This window comes from Poecilia formosa, unplaced genomic scaffold, assembly GCF_000485575.1.
Source record: "Poecilia formosa unplaced genomic scaffold, Poecilia_formosa-5.1.2 Scaffold91, whole genome shotgun sequence".
Lineage (NCBI taxonomy): Eukaryota > Metazoa > Chordata > Actinopteri > Cyprinodontiformes > Poeciliidae > Poecilia > Poecilia formosa.
Genome location: NW_006800030.1, coordinates 1,653,466 through 1,670,848, shown reverse-complemented (window position 1 = coordinate 1,670,848; position 17,383 = coordinate 1,653,466). Strand labels below are relative to the sequence as shown.

The 17,383-nt window shown below is 38.5% G+C and overlaps 1 protein-coding gene across 1 annotated transcript; it reads right to left on the bottom strand.

Moving 5' to 3' along the window:
* Window positions 1–27: 27 nt before the first annotated feature.
* LOC103141937 (endoplasmic reticulum mannosyl-oligosaccharide 1,2-alpha-mannosidase-like) lies at window positions 28–16,236 on the bottom strand. The gene is made up of 14 exons (XM_007557765.2): window positions 15,988–16,236; window positions 15,333–15,439; window positions 14,360–14,468; window positions 14,059–14,177; window positions 12,548–12,681; window positions 11,647–11,756; window positions 10,854–11,033; window positions 10,521–10,669; window positions 9,671–9,859; window positions 8,269–8,459; window positions 6,851–6,971; window positions 5,791–5,985; window positions 4,737–4,868; window positions 28–4,046 (listed from the first exon to the last, which is right to left on the bottom strand). Exons 2-14 carry the CDS (start codon window positions 15,435–15,437, stop codon window positions 3,828–3,830), a joined length of 1,953 nt encoding a protein of 650 aa, XP_007557827.1. The 5' UTR covers window positions 15,438–15,439; window positions 15,988–16,236; the 3' UTR covers window positions 28–3,827.
* Window positions 16,237–17,383: the final 1,147 nt, after the last annotated feature.

The following is a 17,383-nucleotide window of genomic DNA, read 5'->3' as shown; positions in this document are numbered from 1 at the left end:
GTTGAACACAAATGAATATAAACCAGATTAATAAGTCAAAACTCAATATTTTATTCAAGAATAAAGAAGAAAGTCCAGCATGTATGACAATACAAAAACAGCTTATGCTTGGAAATTGAAAGGAAAGAAAATTTAAACAGTGAACTTTCAAAAATAGTATTTTTTTTCCATGAACCTCCAAAACAAATAAGTAAAGAATCCAGACATTTATGAACTCTGCATGGGGGAAAGAAATTCATAGGACTAAGCGAACAGTCTCAGTAGTTTAACCAGTTTAAAGCCCTCAAACCCAATTATATTAGATGCTGCATTAAATTAAGTTTCTTGCCAAGACCTTCAACATCCTCAACATTTCTGCTTCTGTTCCATTTGGAACTCCTTAATTTCACTGTTCCTGTTTTCAACCAATGTCTAACCAACATTAAACAGCTGTATTACCAGTCAAATCTTTGGCCACTTCTCATTTTCTTCAAGTGCCTTGCCCAAGGGCACATCGGCATTTGGTAGAGAAGAAACTGGAATCAAGCCAACAACAAAACCACAGCCACCCCAGAGCCATTTGCTGGACCACACACTGGCCTCCACTGGTCAACTGGGGCAGAAGGAAGTCAAGAACAGGAACCAAAGTCAGCATGTACACAAACTTTTTCCATCAGGAAGTTTGTCTGGGAAAGGTCAGGCAGGATTCAGAAAAAAACATGTTTATTTCTCAGGAAACATGTAGATAATTTCCAGCTTTTTGTATTCCTGTACTATCATAAGGTAGAAGGCAAATTAGGAGAAGTCCTGCTAATATTCTTTACTCCTACCAGATGTCACTGTGCTGCAGTGTTGGGGCTGTAAAAACTAACAACTATCCCTACTTTATTGTGCTCTACTTATTAAGATTTCACATTTGCACTTTGTATTGCAAACATTTTTAATTTCTGATTTTCCTTCTAAATATGGTAAAAGTTCAAGATGTTGGCACAGTGTGGCTGCTGGCATTTGTATTGAGAGACGACTCAGGCTCTCATCTGCCCACAGAGAAACCCAGGTGAAATATTTCCACAGCAGAGCATCTCTGCGAGGACAGAGTGACTATATACTGTTTCACGCAATGAGATTCAGCTAGAATACAAAACCTTTATTTGATCAAATCTTCATCAAAAATGCTAAAAATAGACTTTTCTCAAATGGCACCTTTTTGAAGAATGGCTTTTCATCATTTAAATCTCAAACAATTGAAGAAAAAAATCAAAAATATTTCAGAGCATTTTCAGCATATCTTTGGCTCAAGAGTTCTGCTGAAACACACGACTGAGGGAAAGAGCAGAGTTCTTGTAGGCAGGATTAACATCATGTAAACCTTAGAACCGATTGGAGGAAAATGGTCACTACTCTGATGGAAAAATAATCTAGATGTATGACAACGACCATGTGAAAAGCTACATAAGCACATGGGAAATCAGTTGAATGGAATGAAGGTTGTCTGAAGCAAGATTAAAGGCACACGTGAGAACGACAGAAGAAGATGTGGAGTCCAGAAGAATTTGGTCTCAATCACAATCAGGAGCATGTCAACTAGTGCTCTTCACTGCACATGGTTATCTACCCCCAAACTAAAGAAAATCCACTTAACCACTAAGAAAACTCAATTATCAGAAGAAATTCAGCTTTTAAATATTCACAAGAAATCAATATATTATTTTAACTTCATAGATCACATTTTCTCTCATATTAAAAATGACATGTACTTTTACCCTGCGACATATACACAAAAACCCCAAATCCCAGTAACCATCTTTTAGCTTAGGTTTGTTGTTACCCACATTGGCTTCAATGCAAAAACACAAAATATTAACAAGTATTTTATTTAGTTTCTAGTGAAGCAAGATAAAACTAAGACATACCTTTTCAGAAAGAACTAGGAGTTTGAAATCAATAATTCTTCAATACTGATTAAAACATACTAGTATCACTGGTAGAGTTTTTAACTTCTAACTAGACATTTTCCCATGTTGTAAAAAAAAAAAAAATCTGCCAGCGAAGTTAGTACTTGTTATAAATAGTCAAAGATGATTGACTTCAAACAAGCTCCTGAAAAGTTATTTTAAGTTTAAACTTATTTCACTCGAAACTAGATGACATACTTTGAAGATTTAATGTTCTTGCAGTTTTGTTACACCAAGCATCAACCACAGATGCTGCATTCATGTCAGTGGGAGTGAAACAGTAAAGGTCAGTAGGTAAACGGTGTTTGTTGTGTCCACAGCGTGAAACTGGAGCCAGAACTATTCACTCTGGGTCCTTCACTTTTATTAGCTCGACCACTTCATGCTGTTTAAATGCATCTTAAATGGCAGTATAAGAGCAACCCATCCAAAGATAGGCAGAAGTACCAGGAAGAGCTGGCTTCTCACTCCATCCTTCTGATGCAGTACAGCTTTTTAAAAACAGTTTATGAACAAAATAGGGCTTATTGTTTGGCACACCCACCAACCACTGAAGCCAACTGGTGCTGTTGATCTGAACTAATAAACTTTGCAACAACTTATGTAAGAAGCCAAACGTTCCCCTGTAAGTTAAGAATGGTTAGTGTAGCTGTTTAACAGAAGTAAAGATGTGCTAAAGAAAACCCTGCAGGGAATCAACACATTTCTTAAGTGTTGGTCATTTTGCACATTTGCAGCTAAATTTTTCTGTATGACTTTCATATCAAAGAAGCAGTGCTGCAGGTCATTCTGCTCCGACCTCTCCAGAATCACCATCTATGGTCAGTTTCTCCACCTGCCCTGAGGAGGTGTGCTGTGAGGTCATGTGGTTCTGGGACCATAAACATCATAGCTGAAGTGGTTTGATCAAGGGGTCGTAACCTCTGACATTTTAAGTCAATTGGAGTGTCCAGGGGTCAGAACCATAATCAGTGGAAAGAATGAACTATAAAGATTACCATGATAACTACACTACATGGATGTGTAACAGAACAGTAGTGCGAGATGAAATGGTACACTGCAGGGAGAAAATGGAGGAGCAAACTAGCATAAGGTGACTGGACCCACACTAACCGCCTTACTAAACACTAATTTGCTGCTTTGTAACAGAGCATTTTAATTTTTCATTTATGAGGCATCTGGACCATCCTGTAATAAATGCTGTTTATAGATGTCCTCAGTATTAATGTTGCATAATTTGCATTGATTTCCAGTCATATAAAAGGTGGCGGCTCAAATTCAGAGACAAATTCTATATTTTCTATTAGATCTTTAACAATCAGAAAACGTGTTAAAGGAGCTGCAGCTGAATGACATGAATGCAGCACAGCTGTGCGCCCGTCAGGAAGATCTGGGGACGGCTAAAAACAGCTTCAGTCTCACCAAATGGCTCATGATGAGAACTGCTTCCTGTTCCTGGGAGAGAAACGGTTCCACGTGCTTGGAATGTGGAGACAACGAGCCTGCAGTCGCTCACAGCTGCAAGGTAGATACTTTATTTTTAATAACAGTAGAAAAGAGTCTTGAAACTATTTCTGAAAAACCAAAAAAAAAAGTAAGGTAGTTCCAAAGTGGATGTTGTAGAACTTGGCCCAGCAGCTCCAGCTGTGATCGACCCACCCTCCACAGTTCCTCCTGATCAGGGTCAGGATCTGATCATCACCAGCACAAAACCAATCAGTCCAACAAATAAACAAAGGCTTAGCCATGAACATGACTTGACTTTTCAATACTAGCAAAGTCTGGGTAGCATAAAAGAGCCAGTTTTCATGGTTCACGCTTCTGATGTCAATCTGTTACTTACACAGACAAAGGTGGTTCTGGTGTCATACCAACCCTGAGGAGTGTTCTGGTTCACAGTGGCTGTGGCTCAGCCGGAGGCCATATGGGCAGTGGGTGAGCCTCGGTGTTGAAGACGTATTTGTCAAGATTGATAAGGTCAGCGTCCTCGGAGAAGAGCAGGTAGAAATATTTCAGGGTCTCTCCCAGGAAGAAGCTCTCCATCTTGTCTCTGGGACTGGGATAATCTGGATCACACACGTTGTTGATGGATGTGTAGCCACCAGAGGAAACCTGAGGACCCACAGACAGACTTACAACGCTGCAGACAGAAGCTTCCAGCTACTGGATGGAAAGCTTCTGAGAAGATAATATGTATAATGAGCAGTGGTATTATTTGTTTCAATTAACAAATTGGAACAAATCATATTTTAATTTAAAACTATGCATCGACAAAAATATTTCCAATTTAAAAACTATTTTTGCTGCTAAATCATTGAATACATAGATATAAAATATTCATTGTTTTCAATCTGTTCTTCATGTTCCTAAACCATCAGACTGGTGCAAAGTGTTATTGTAGCCATTCAGCTTTCCAAAGTTTCAGGAAGTTCTTTAGAAATGTGGACTGTGGATGCTGATGTCTGTGCTGCTGCTACATGTTTAGCATTGAGATGCTGTTTTAACAAGTTATAGTCCCAGCTCTAATATGCAATTGTTAGACTGGAACAATAAAAACAATAGCAATCAGAAAACTGAATTTGCTAATAGTCTACCAGCACTCCAGTCATACATTCTAACTAGAAAATCCAGTCTTGTGTTTTTCCTGATTTGTTTTGTCATTGAATGCATCAGCAGTAGCTGTTTTAAAGTGTTATTCCTTTGTAGCAGTGAGTGTGAACGTCTAACAGCACACAGTCAGATCTGACCTTAACCCACCTGGATGATCACGATTCCTGTTTGATGTTCATTTTTCAGACTAACCTTGGTGTACTTGTTAAAGTTTTGCAGAATCTTCCAGCCCCAGTCCTGGTATTTGCGATCTTTAGTGAATCTGTACAAATAGAAGAGACTCTCCACAGTCTCTGGTCGAAGAAGGTTGTGTCTGTCTGCAGGCTGTCAGACAGAAAGACAGACAGGAAAAAAACACAACAACAAAAAAACAGATGACTTGAGACAATTCTTGTATTTCTCTCACCTGAAACTTCTGCAGAATTATTTGATTTGTATTCTGGTTTAATGAGATTTACTCCTTTCTTTTCCAATTGTCTCTCAGGTTTACTGACAGTTGACAAAAAATATGATGAAATCTGATCTCAGTTGAAATGGCTGATACAAAAATGTAATACTGTGTGTAGACATTGCAAGAAGAACCACCCAAACACCATTTTATTTCAGTAATTCATTTCATAACTTAGATCATGTGCTTAATAGTACACAATAACGTCAAATGTAACCAAAATTCTCCGACCTGACATTTTTCATTCACTTTTCTTTCTTCTTAGGTTTGAACTAGGAACAGATCTTAGGTATTCACATCTTAAAACATTTCTAAAATTGTCAACCTAAAAACAATCTCAGAAAATCTGTTCATATTTGTGTCATTTAATTTGAACATTGTTTTAACTTGTTTTTTGTAGAAAAACAAACAAACTAAAAAGTTACTCCATTCTGAATGCTAAAATCGTTCATAATTGTGATATGGCCTGAACAACCATAGTGAAGAATCCTGGTTTGACAGCAATAGACAGTCAATAAACTCTCTCCGAGGAAAACACAAAAGGCCTTTGCTAATGAAGCTAGCTGAAACTAGCTGTCAACAGTGGAAAGTTGAAAAGAAAGAAGTGTGCTCGAAAAAGCAGCAGAGATACTGTAACTGTTTTTGGGAGGTTTAAAGGCGTAGACTGAAGTCAGATCTTCCAGAGCCACCACACACATGTAGCTGATATACTTATTTCAGGACATATTTTGTCCTGCATCCTGTCCTGTTACTCAGTATATGAGAAGAGGAGGTGGAGTGTACTGATACACCACTGACCTTCACATCAATGTCTCTGATACTGCCCTGGTGCATGTTGAAGTGAACAATCTCAGGACTGAGGCCAGTCTCCATCTGGACGTACATCTGGTAGCAGGTGTGCATCAGCTCCTTGGCCAGGTCCATGTGGTCAGCAGGGAGGCCATTATGAGCACCGAGGGCCAAGGTGCCGGGGAGGAAACATACCAGATGATCCTACAACAAATCACACACGGGGCCAGTCAGTGAGCAGTGCACAGCTAAACGCAGCAAGAAACCTTCATGCTACTGTAACTTTAAAGGTATGAAAGAACAAAAATAAAAACCATCTGTAATAACTGACTGAAGACACTTTCAAACACTAGAAGATTTTTGAAGTCTTTAAAATGAAACTAAGGTTGCATCTGAACCCTGAAATGTGCCAGAGGGTCTCCAAATTTGAAGATTCCTCCAAAAGCGTTCTCCTTTTCCTGAGATATAAAGGACGGATCTGGTGTATTCTTGGCAGCCTGCGCTATCCCAAGATTCATTGCAGGCCGAATGGGAAATTGTTGTTTTAACAACAGAGGACGAAGTGAGCGATGGAGGACTACACCTTTACATAAAAGTACATAAGTTCTGTCTGTACAAAATATAAAAGCTTAAAGGGTTTGTTTTCTTAGGCTTTTGTTATTTGCATGTTATGTTATACATGTTTTATACAATTTTGTAAAAAAAAAAAATCTATTTAATCAGAAAATTTATTTAACATAAATGATTATTTGATGTGTAATAAAAAAAGCTCAGCAAGATTACAAGGTCCATTTTTACCAGCTCATGTTTAGCACTGTCACTGTTGCTAGGCAACAGGACATACAGCGAAGTAAATGCGGTAATTAATCCAATTCAATTCAATTCAATTCAAAAATACTTTATTAATCTCAAAGAGATGCTCACTTCTGGTGTTCGCAGTACATGAAGGACCTGGCCTGCATCAACCAGGCAGGATGTAGCCACACCCGATATGTTCTCCTCAACAGCAGCATACTGCAGTGCCAGATTCTCCTTAGTAATAATAAAAGCAAGTTTAACTGTTACTAACCATTTTAGGACTGAACTGCCCATGGGAGAGTTCTCCAACAAAAACAAGACCGTTTGGTGAAGATTTCTGTAGCAAGTTCTTCTTTACACCCTCAATGGCCTGCAGATAGTCTTCCAACAACCTAAACATCAAAAGGATCAAAGAAGTATTCAGAAACAGCAGTGGTCTGTTGTTAGCATGGCACTGTGTGCATGAAGTTACTAGTAGGTTGTGTACTGATTGCAGACTGATGGCCAATCTTTAAAGTGTCTAACCAGCCGATTCTGACTGTTTTGTGTGAAATGTTGCTAAATATAGCAAGAAAGTCACTGTGTTGGCAACAGTGGGGTGACTACTAATGTTAACTGCAACGTGCAGACATGACCTGGTGGGCCGCTCTATCAGTCATATCTCTCTCACTGGAGAGCCGATTTGCAGACCTATGCTGAGGTAGGTAAGATTGAGGGATGAGATCGGCTTCACATGTAAGCATTGGCCAATCAAAGGTCTCCCAAACTTAAGAAAATCAGCACTGATAAATCAGCTGGCCAGTTAATCAGTGCACCCCTGGTAACTAGGTCCGGTTTTAACAGTTATCCAAACGAAATCCAGCATAGTCAAAAATGTGACACACAGTCAAGCAACGTCATAACAAATAAGCACATACAGTCATGTTCAATACATAAGGTTATTAATGACTAGTTAATGTCTTTCAGTAACTCAATTCACCAAGAATGTCTTCAAACCTTTTCTTTTGTTGACAATTTTCTACTTAAGATAACATTTAAGTTTCAGATATTACACCAGTCTGTTTTTTTGCAATTCCTTTATCATGCAAATTTATGGAAAAACCAACAGATCCCCACATTTTTAAGTGCTAATGCATAATAGTGAGTTTATTGCCAACTTCCCACAAAAAAGGTCAAAAACATTGGGTTCAAGTGACTGCCAACTCCCACCTGTAGGAGGCAGTATTTCTTACTTCTACTACACTGGAGCTTCAGCCTTAGTTAATGTCACAGTCTGATTGATGTGGCGAGTAGCAAAACTGAGCTATTTAAGTTATTTAAAAATTAAAAATGTTTGTGTTCAATCCAACTGACTTTTTCTTGTCTTTTTTCTTCTACATTGTAGAAGGGGTTCAATGAGGAAAAAGTATTGTAAAATGCTTTGCAAATATTTGAAAAGTAACACCACAAAACCAGTGATTTTCATTGCAAATCATTACATTTGGAAACAAAATAAATTGTATTGTCTGATTAAATCAGGCCAATAAAAACATTTTTAGTACAGAAATGTGGTCTTCATGAAAAGTATGTTTGATACTTTTCATGTCGTTTTCAAAAGGTAATTTTCATCTGACAAATAAGCCTCATTAGAACACATTTATTGAATATGACTGTATATAAATGCATGTGCTGATGTTAAAATGAACTCACTGGTTCTCCTTCTTGCCCCCTTGGATCCACTGCTTCAGCAGGTATTCATAGTAGCTGTCTGCTCTGGCTCCCAGTGTGTAGATGCCTTGATGGGTGAACTGTCCACTGTTAGTGTTGATGAACATGGGAACAAGACCGTCCAGCTTGCCTTCTAGCTTGTGGACCTGATTCATGACTTCAGCTACTGCAGCCTGTACAGACATCAAGAGAGTTCAATTGCAGACACTGCTGTGATAGTCATGGAGTGTAGTATTGGAGTTGTGTTACACTTTCAGGTTTTGGAATTGGAAGTTATATTGATGAGCTACTAATTCACAGAAGTTAGAGGCAATATCACAATCGCAAAGGATTGCTCTGACACAACATTAGGTGGGCTATCACAGTTCATGTCTTAAATTGAAACTGATAATTCCACATTAATCTTCAATAATGCTATCATAATGTCCTGTTTCTCTGATACAAGACACTGATCCAAAAACACCCAGTTAGGGAAATTCTCAACTAGATTCAGGGAAAGAGAGAAATGCTGGTATAATGGCCCAGAAAGTCCCCTGGTTTGATCCCAACTGAAAACCTCTGGAGAAAATTGGACATCAGAGCAAACAGAAGAATCCCCCAGAACTTTAAGGCTCTGAATACTAATTTCCTGTTTTATTCTGTTTTCTTTTTCTTTTTCAACCAACATCTCATAACTCGTGGTATATTTATTGTGTTCTGATTTGATATATTCCCATCTGTGGATGATCTAGTTATCATCTGGAGTTAGTTTCATGTCATTAGCTTTGTTACAACTATATCTACTGAGAAAAGTTAAAACATTTAGTATATGTTCCCTGCTAGCCACAACAACATCTATTAAAGCTACAGTATGTAACTTTTGCAAAAACATATGTTTTGTTCATTTCTGTTAAAACCATCACCAGGCTGTGACAGTATTACTGGATTTTTTTTTCCACAAATCATGTCTTATGTTATGTTGTCACAACATAGTGACAGTTTTCACAAAGATGTAAAACAATATTTTTCATAGAAATTACATAATGTAGCTTTATGGTCTAAAATTCTGTTTTGATGTTTGCCACGTTATATCACGGTTATTTATGCAACTAGAGTAACAACAAACCTTAAACATAGTTTGTGTAAGTAAGGCATTACTTAATAGTTTGAGTTAAAGTGCTGTTTGAGTGCTGATGCTTAATGAGAAATATCTGAACACTATAATGATGTTTTAGAGTTTCTCATCTTGTAAGGTCAGTTTTTCAAACAAATATTACATTGGGAGGACCCACTGTTCCTTGTGAGGCCAGATCCCATCGGAACAAGTGCCGTTTGTGTGCATGTGTGTGTGTGTGTGTGTGTGTGTGTGTGTGTTAAAAGCAGGCAGAGCAGAGTGGTGGTCTACCTGGTACTGAGGTTCCTGGGTGAGCCGGCTGAGCTCCCTGAACTCCAGCTGAATGCTTGTAACTTCAGCCACAGTGCTGTCAGAGGTCCAGCGGGGCGGGTGGGCGGTGCCTTTCCCGATGTTTACATCAGAGTAGGGAATCTTGGACTGTGTGTTGAAGGCTGGCATCAGCCTGGAGCCAACGTCTTTCTGTGGAAGTACAGTGGCTTTTATATACAGCTGTCAACATCACATCAAGCTAACATTAAAGGAATACTGATGACTGATTGGTAAATTTTGTTCTGCATTAACTGTGGCAGAAAAGATCAATGTGATGTAACTAGTGCAAAGTTAATAGGCGCATTATGCCTGAGAATCAGTATGACTGCTTTCCACAGTGGTAGTGGCAAGTAGGTGATGCCCCCCTACATGCCAAGTATATTTAATATTTTACAGGACTTTCATGCGTTAATTCTGATTAAGTAGATACATACAGTTTAACATGTTAATTGTATTTTCTTTTAAATATACCAAAAATATTAAGGCAATGCGTGTAACAGCACTTTATGCCCACAGATTACAAACTAATATTTCGGTTGTTGAGCTGAGGTATCTATTTATTCAATAATTTAGCAGCAAAAAGGGTTTTTGAATTCAAACATTTTAATTTACAGCTAGATTAAAATGCAATTTATTTTGATTAATTAATTACAGACACAGCAAATAACTTCATAAAGCAATATTAAATTGAGTCCCACCACCAATTTAATTATGATTCTGAATTTCTTTTCAGAAAAAGAATTCACTAAAATGTTCTCTAAATTAATGTGGCAGAATGCTTAAGTTAGCAGGTACAGATCTGGAGACTCACAGCTTTGTCCAGGAAAAGGCTGTCTCCGGTCAGGTGGTAGGTGCTCAGCAGGCCTCCCAGGATGCGGATGGTAGATTCAAACAGATTAACATCAACATTTTTGTTGAAGGTGAGCTCTGAGGCAACCCATTCCCTGGCTTCTTCAAACTCTGAAAGTTTACAAAAGTAGTTTGAAAGGTTTCCCTGGAAGACATTCCTCCTTACATGTAATTACAAAGTTTCTGATCTGCAGTTTCCTGTGGTTTAAAAAGCAGTTTTCAAAGACCAGAAGCTAAAAACCAATAATAGAGTGATTTCTGGTGCAGAGCAAAGGTGATCTAGATGTCAGTATACCCTGCTTGAGGTCCAGGATCCACATGGTGTCCAGGGCATCGATAAGCGTGAGGCCAAGCCCGAACCACTCGCTGTAGGACCTGGAGACGGGCCGGAGCTCGTCGTGGCCCCAGGCATATTCTTTGTAACCCTTCCAGGCATGTCTGAAAGCTTCCCGCACTGCCTCCATCCGCTCTGTCTCTGGAACACACAACCCACAGTTCACTGGTGCATAAATATCACACATTGATTCAGAACCACGCTTTCATTACTTTGTAAGGTATTTTTTTAAATGTCAAAAAAATGCAAAACATGGGTGTATATTAGGGCAGCATGATATTAGAAACTCTTGTGCTGATGATAACAATGGTACATATTGTAAAGATGATGTCGGGTATGATATATGCCTGTTTTCTTCTTCCCTCTCCTTCTCATCTGTGCTTCAATCCCTCTGTAATGTGGTGGAATGTTTTATTATGAGGTAATATATGACTTATACTTCATTGATCTGATGGTCATTTTATGTCTGTATTCTAAATGTTTATGAACCAAATGCACCACTGGCTGAACACCCAAGCTTAGTTGTTTTCTGTAGCTGCATGGCAGTCAGACCGTCTCTCCTGTGTATTGGATTCTTATTCTTGGTATAATAGGATCATTTTCTTGGAATTTTTCAGCCAACAATTATTGCGCTCCATATATGGAGTATATGTGCTCACTAATATTGAGGACATTAAATTTGCATTAACATCTATCTTGTTAAAAATGCTTAATAATTTATACTCTATATTGCAGGGATAAAACCAAAAACTACCTAAAACTTTTGACTGGTTGACATTCCGGTTGCCAGGAGAGTCCTCCTTGTTTTCTCCATCCTTGGTGCCGTCTGTGGCCTGGACAGTGTCGATCACTGCCCCACGCCAACTGAAGAAATTTAGAAAAAAAGAAACATGCATTTCTACTTCCAAATTAACATACAATGTCAATTATATTTAAACATGTCAGAAATAAAAATAAAGGATGCCCACTGCGGTGGGGTCAACACAGTGAGGTCAACACAGTGAGGTCACCATGGTGGGGGTCAACACAGTGAGGTCACCATGGTGGGGGTCAACACAGTGAGGTCACCATGGTGGGGGTCAACACAGTGAGGTCACCATGGTGGGGTCAAATAAAATTGGTACATTTTATTTGATGGGTGGTTTTGTAAAACCAAAAACAAACAATAGTCCAATTATTACAGAGGTGTGTTAGTAACTAAAGATTGTACTCCAATCAGAGTAGTATAACTTCAACATGTTGAGTAGAAGTATATTAAGCTTTAAATAATGTGTAAAGAAGTGTAAAAAGTATTTGCTAAAAAGCCTACTCAAGTACTGAGTAACTGATTGCAACACATGATTTAATATTTTAAATTCATGTCAGACAGCCAAAAGTAAGCAACATTTTTTCTACCTATTTAGCTCGAAAAAATTACAATTAGCTGACCTTAATATTTTCTGTGTTTTATTTTGGTCATAAAAATAGGCATGTCAATCAGACATTTATAGAAATACGTAACAAATCGCGTCCCATATCGGTTCAGTACGGGACGCAACATTTAACAGCAAATAATATCAGACGATTACGTATCATACAGGACGGGTGGCAGCACTACAAACCTGAAACCTGTGGAATGACAGAGCAGCTGTTGTAACCACACTGGTAACTCTTACCTGATGACTCTCTCCTCCTCTCCCTCCTTCTTGATGTCAGCTACCTTGACTTCAGACAGGATATTAGATGCATTTCCTTTCTTCTGAAGACGGTTCAGAAGGACAGGAGGTCCTCTCTTATTGGATAATTTCCTCTGCGAAATGACAGCACAAGCAACAACAATCAGCAAATTATATCTAAACCTACTTAAAGTTTAAAGAAATGCATGTTCATGAAACCTAAACTGGAACTATGTGCTGTTATAGACCACAACTTTGAAAAACACATTGGTCTGTAATTATGCTTTGACATTTACATTCATTTCTTAACACTTGTGTTAGAGGTAGGGGATTACATGTATTTTTCAATACATCGAGATAAACACCTGGACGTTAAAACATAACCAGTAATCTGTGGTTGCCATGATCAACCAAATGAACCCTGAACACATGATGTCAAATGTTATTCATTTATGTACAGAAATTTTTATGCATTCTTTAAATTATTTACAAAACATGGAATCACATAATTCCCTGATTTCATCGAGTAGGAAAAGATATGGAGCAGTTTTTGAAGAATTTTGGCCGTTGCTTCCTGGTACCTGACCAGGTGGGGTCAGCTCTGCTCTCATTGCCACTCAGACAGAAAACAAGGTCAGCCATGGCAAAAAAGCTCACTGAACCACTGAAGTCCTTCATGAAAGTAGAAAAATCCCAAAGCTATTAGAAAAGTTTAAGACAGAAAAACACCTCAGCAGTTTCAACCATTTCTGGTAAAGCCATTGAATCATTGACTGGGGGGCTAAGAAGACTAGCTACCATCTACTGAAGATGCCGGTTAAATAAAAATGAAGATAGGTCCTATTCATTATGCACAAGGCTTTATCGTTTACAGATTTCTTTTTCAGACATATTTTAAAGCCAAGTTAAACTTCTTTATTTTGCTCCTAAATGTTTTTTTTTTCATTTTCAGAAAACATGACAAGGATATACTTTTAAAAGCTCTCAGTGACCTGCTGAACTCTCAGCACCTTCTTAAATTTAGTGAAAGTTGAATAACAGTATTGCTGAATTCATTTTCCCAAACTCCAGAATTCCACATGTTTTGGATTAATAAATATGGTCAGACTGGAAAAAGTTTTATTTGGGACAAAATGAAATGGAATTTAGAAAATAATAAGACAGATTTTGTCGAACTGTAGAATCATATTCAAATCAAACACTCAAGTGCTTAAGTATGAACATTCCTAAATGTTGCCACTGATGATTTTAGAAAAAAAAAAAAAAACGAAAAAAAAAAAAAAAACGAAAAAAGTGATCCAACTAATGAATAAATATTTTCTGAAACATTTTCACAAAGGGTGCTAAAAGATTTTGGAAATTATAAATATCATAGTCTCATTGGTTTTCTTGTCACTATTTAAATGATGTTTTTATTTTGCTTCCAGTGAAATTCTGCTGTTTTCTTTGGAGTTAAGTCTTTAGGTATGCTGTGATAGATGCCAGTGGTGCTTCTAAGCCAGATCTGTAACCTGAGAGAGCTGTTCAAGCAGCGGGTCTTGGCCCTGTTTGACAGGCTCCGGCAGCACATGAGGCTTGAAGGGTTTCTGAAGGATGTTGCTCTCCGTCTCCTGCTCTCTCACTGTAAAACCTTGAAACAAGCAAAACAACAATCAGTATTTACTGTACAGATTACAAATATATATATATATATATATATATATATATATATATATATATCTCAGTAAACATTCAACAATGACAGCTCATCAAAAGCACCAACAGCGGGCTCAAAAGCAAAAGGTTATCCTGCCAACATACAGGAAAGCTTACCTCGGAGCTGCTTGGTAACAGAAGAATAGGAAGCCAGGCCACAGATGAACAGCAGTACGAGCATGAAGAGGAAAAGACTTCGCTGTAGCCTGGACAGCTGCTTCCATTTCTAAAAACACACAGAAAGGGACTGAGGATGGTTAATGACTCAACATGTGCTGTCTCCTAATAGAATCTGGAGTGCTGAACAGTTTCACACTGTGAAAATAACCAAACATTTCCATTCACTACTGTACAATGATTAAAATGTCACTTTCATGATAAAACCACTCAGAAGATTTAAAAAGAAGAACTACTGGTGCTTTCATTCTGTGGACACAAAAGTTTTAGTAACAAATATTTCTCTTAGGCTGCTATAAATCCCAAAGCATCTCAGAGTGTTGCTGTTTTTGTTCAGTAGCTTGTGACGTAATCAGAGTAAGTCAAACAGTAAACAACTAAGGATGAGAAAGAGAGGAAGTTGAGAGCAACTTCAGCAAAGACTTGAGCAATTTATCTGAAGTTTTGGAAGAAGAAGCTGGATGGAGTGATGAAGACGAGAGAGCTGGTACTACTGAAGAACTGCAACCCTACTTTTTCAGGTGATGATAACTATCATTTCTGAAGAGGAAAGGTCCTAGGGTGAAGGGTTGCAGCTGGGAATCTGAACCAAATCACTGATTGGCAATAAGCAGATCTTTGCATAAGTATTCTGCTTTAATTCTGGTTTAATTCAAAAATAGTTCTGCATGCGTTTCCAACGTATTAATGTTCAGTAACCAGCTTCCCTATGCCTCCTATTTCCAAGTCTAGAGTCAGAAGCCTCTTTAGACTTATGGTAAGATTTTTGGTAAGTTAAAGGAGCTCCTTCCTGGCCACAGCATCACCATTCAGAACTCTGAAGATACTTGGATTATATGAGTTAGAACAACATTTGATTGAACCAGACACAGAACAGAGCGGATGGCTTTCCCATCAGCAGGAAGCGACCTACCCTCCAGTACGACTGCCTCCTCCACTGCTTGCCATTATTGTAGCTCCCAGTCTGTTGTCCAGTGAAGTGGACAGACACGTAGTCCGGCCGGCTGGGAGCGTGCATATCTGGAATCAAGCATTGACACAAGAGGCGTGGCGGTAATATTCACCCAAACAGGGCAACAAAATTCATATCAAGAATCAGGCAGGGAACGCATGAGCGGCTGCGACAACGTCAAATGTCATTAACAAAAACACAAATATTTGAGTCACGTCTAGTAGTTTTCATGACTCTAGTATATAACGCTTCGTACTCTTAGCTTAAATGTATTGGTAGTTAGCATAGCACAGCTAGCTCAGTATAAACAGTATCAGCAGTCTAGTTTGTTGGGTGTAACTCTGTGTGAAAGGAACACTCATATAATGACTGTAACTTTGACATGGGGTGGCCACTAGACACTAGACATGACCACTCCTTTAAGTTTCTCAATTAAAGCTTTTTTGATTTTACTTAATAACTGTGGACCGAGCATAACCCGAGGCCTACACACACCAAAGGTAAACAAAGAAGCTCTTTGTAAGTACAGCACCGTCACCATTCCTACATCATTACTTCGTTCAAGAATTTAGAGGTTAAAAACACAAAAATAGGTGTAAAACTATTGTTCACTTACTTTTTAAACCGTACAGCCCTCACAAATCCACCACAAACAGAGTCACATCAGTCGGTGATTCAGTGGCAAACAGCCCGTTGTTGACAAAGTAAGTTCGGAGGTCTTTTCATATCCAACGCTGTTTAGAAAATACACCAGCTAAACAGCTGTGCAAAAACAAGTTTAATTTCAAACCAAGATGCTGGCTGCATGTCACCCACTTCCAGCTGTAAATGAGATGCAGCTCACGTAGATTGTTACCGTGCTGCGTTCAAAGACCCGTCAGTAAAACGGAACATTCAGTGACTATGACAAGTTGCTTACCTTACTGAACTGAAAGAATGTGACACATTTCCTTAAAGTTAGCATCGCAGTGTTAATAACAGCATAAAAACGGTTCTTTTTGCAGGCTGTATGGCAAGGTTGCTGTTCCCTGCTGTTGCTGTTGACTTTCAGCAAGGAGGAGGAATCCAGGACGGCTGTGTGATGTATCTACTGAATCCCAGCTGATATGCAAACTTCTGCATGGAGTTTGCATGTCCTTTCAATGCATGTGTGGGTTCTGCAGGTATGAGTGTGTATTCATATCTGTTTGTCCCATATGACAGTGAGAGAGACCGCATCAGGACATTTGTACCTACAAAATTGATGAGAATACTGAGACTAGTGAAGGAGGCCACTAAGAAGCCAACAGCAACAGCGCAAAAGCTACGAGTTACCATTTGGTACTGGATTGTCAAAAATCTCGTATTCTGTTTTGTCTGCACTAATAAGCAGAGTAGTAAGAGGGAGTTCTTATCCTTCAAAGAAAACAAACATGTCTGGTTAAAATCTTTCAAAACCTTGAGGGAGAATAATTTATTGTTTGATAGAAATGTTAACTTTTGGGCCATAATCACAAGTAGTTTATTTTTGGCTCGAAATCAACATCAAACATCAAAAAACAACACTATACCTCTAGGATAACCTTTACTCTTCTTTAGCAGGCACGTGCAGAGAGAGGGCGAGGGGTGGGGGGGGCTTGAGCCCCAGCCCCTTTTATCCTTGATGCCTCAAGTGCCCTTTTTTGAACATAAAGAAATGATACTCATAGTAGCGCCTGCAGCTGGACGCACTGTGCGTACCTTCGGATTTTCCTTTAAGTAAAGAAAAAACAATTGATTTTTTTAATTGCATAATCCTCTTTACTATTAAAATTGTGGAGAAAAAAAAGATAATTTGTATCAAAACATTTTGTTGACAGCCCACATCTATGTGAGTTTGCGAGAGTTTGCAAATCCTAAGCTTAAATATTATTGGTCAGGTTATCAATAATATTGTTCATTTGGCAGCTTGGCGCTCTTTCTGTAAACTAAAACTGAATGAGCAGAGTTTGAACCCTCCCATAGTTCTAAGAGTGGTTGAATGGACCCGCATG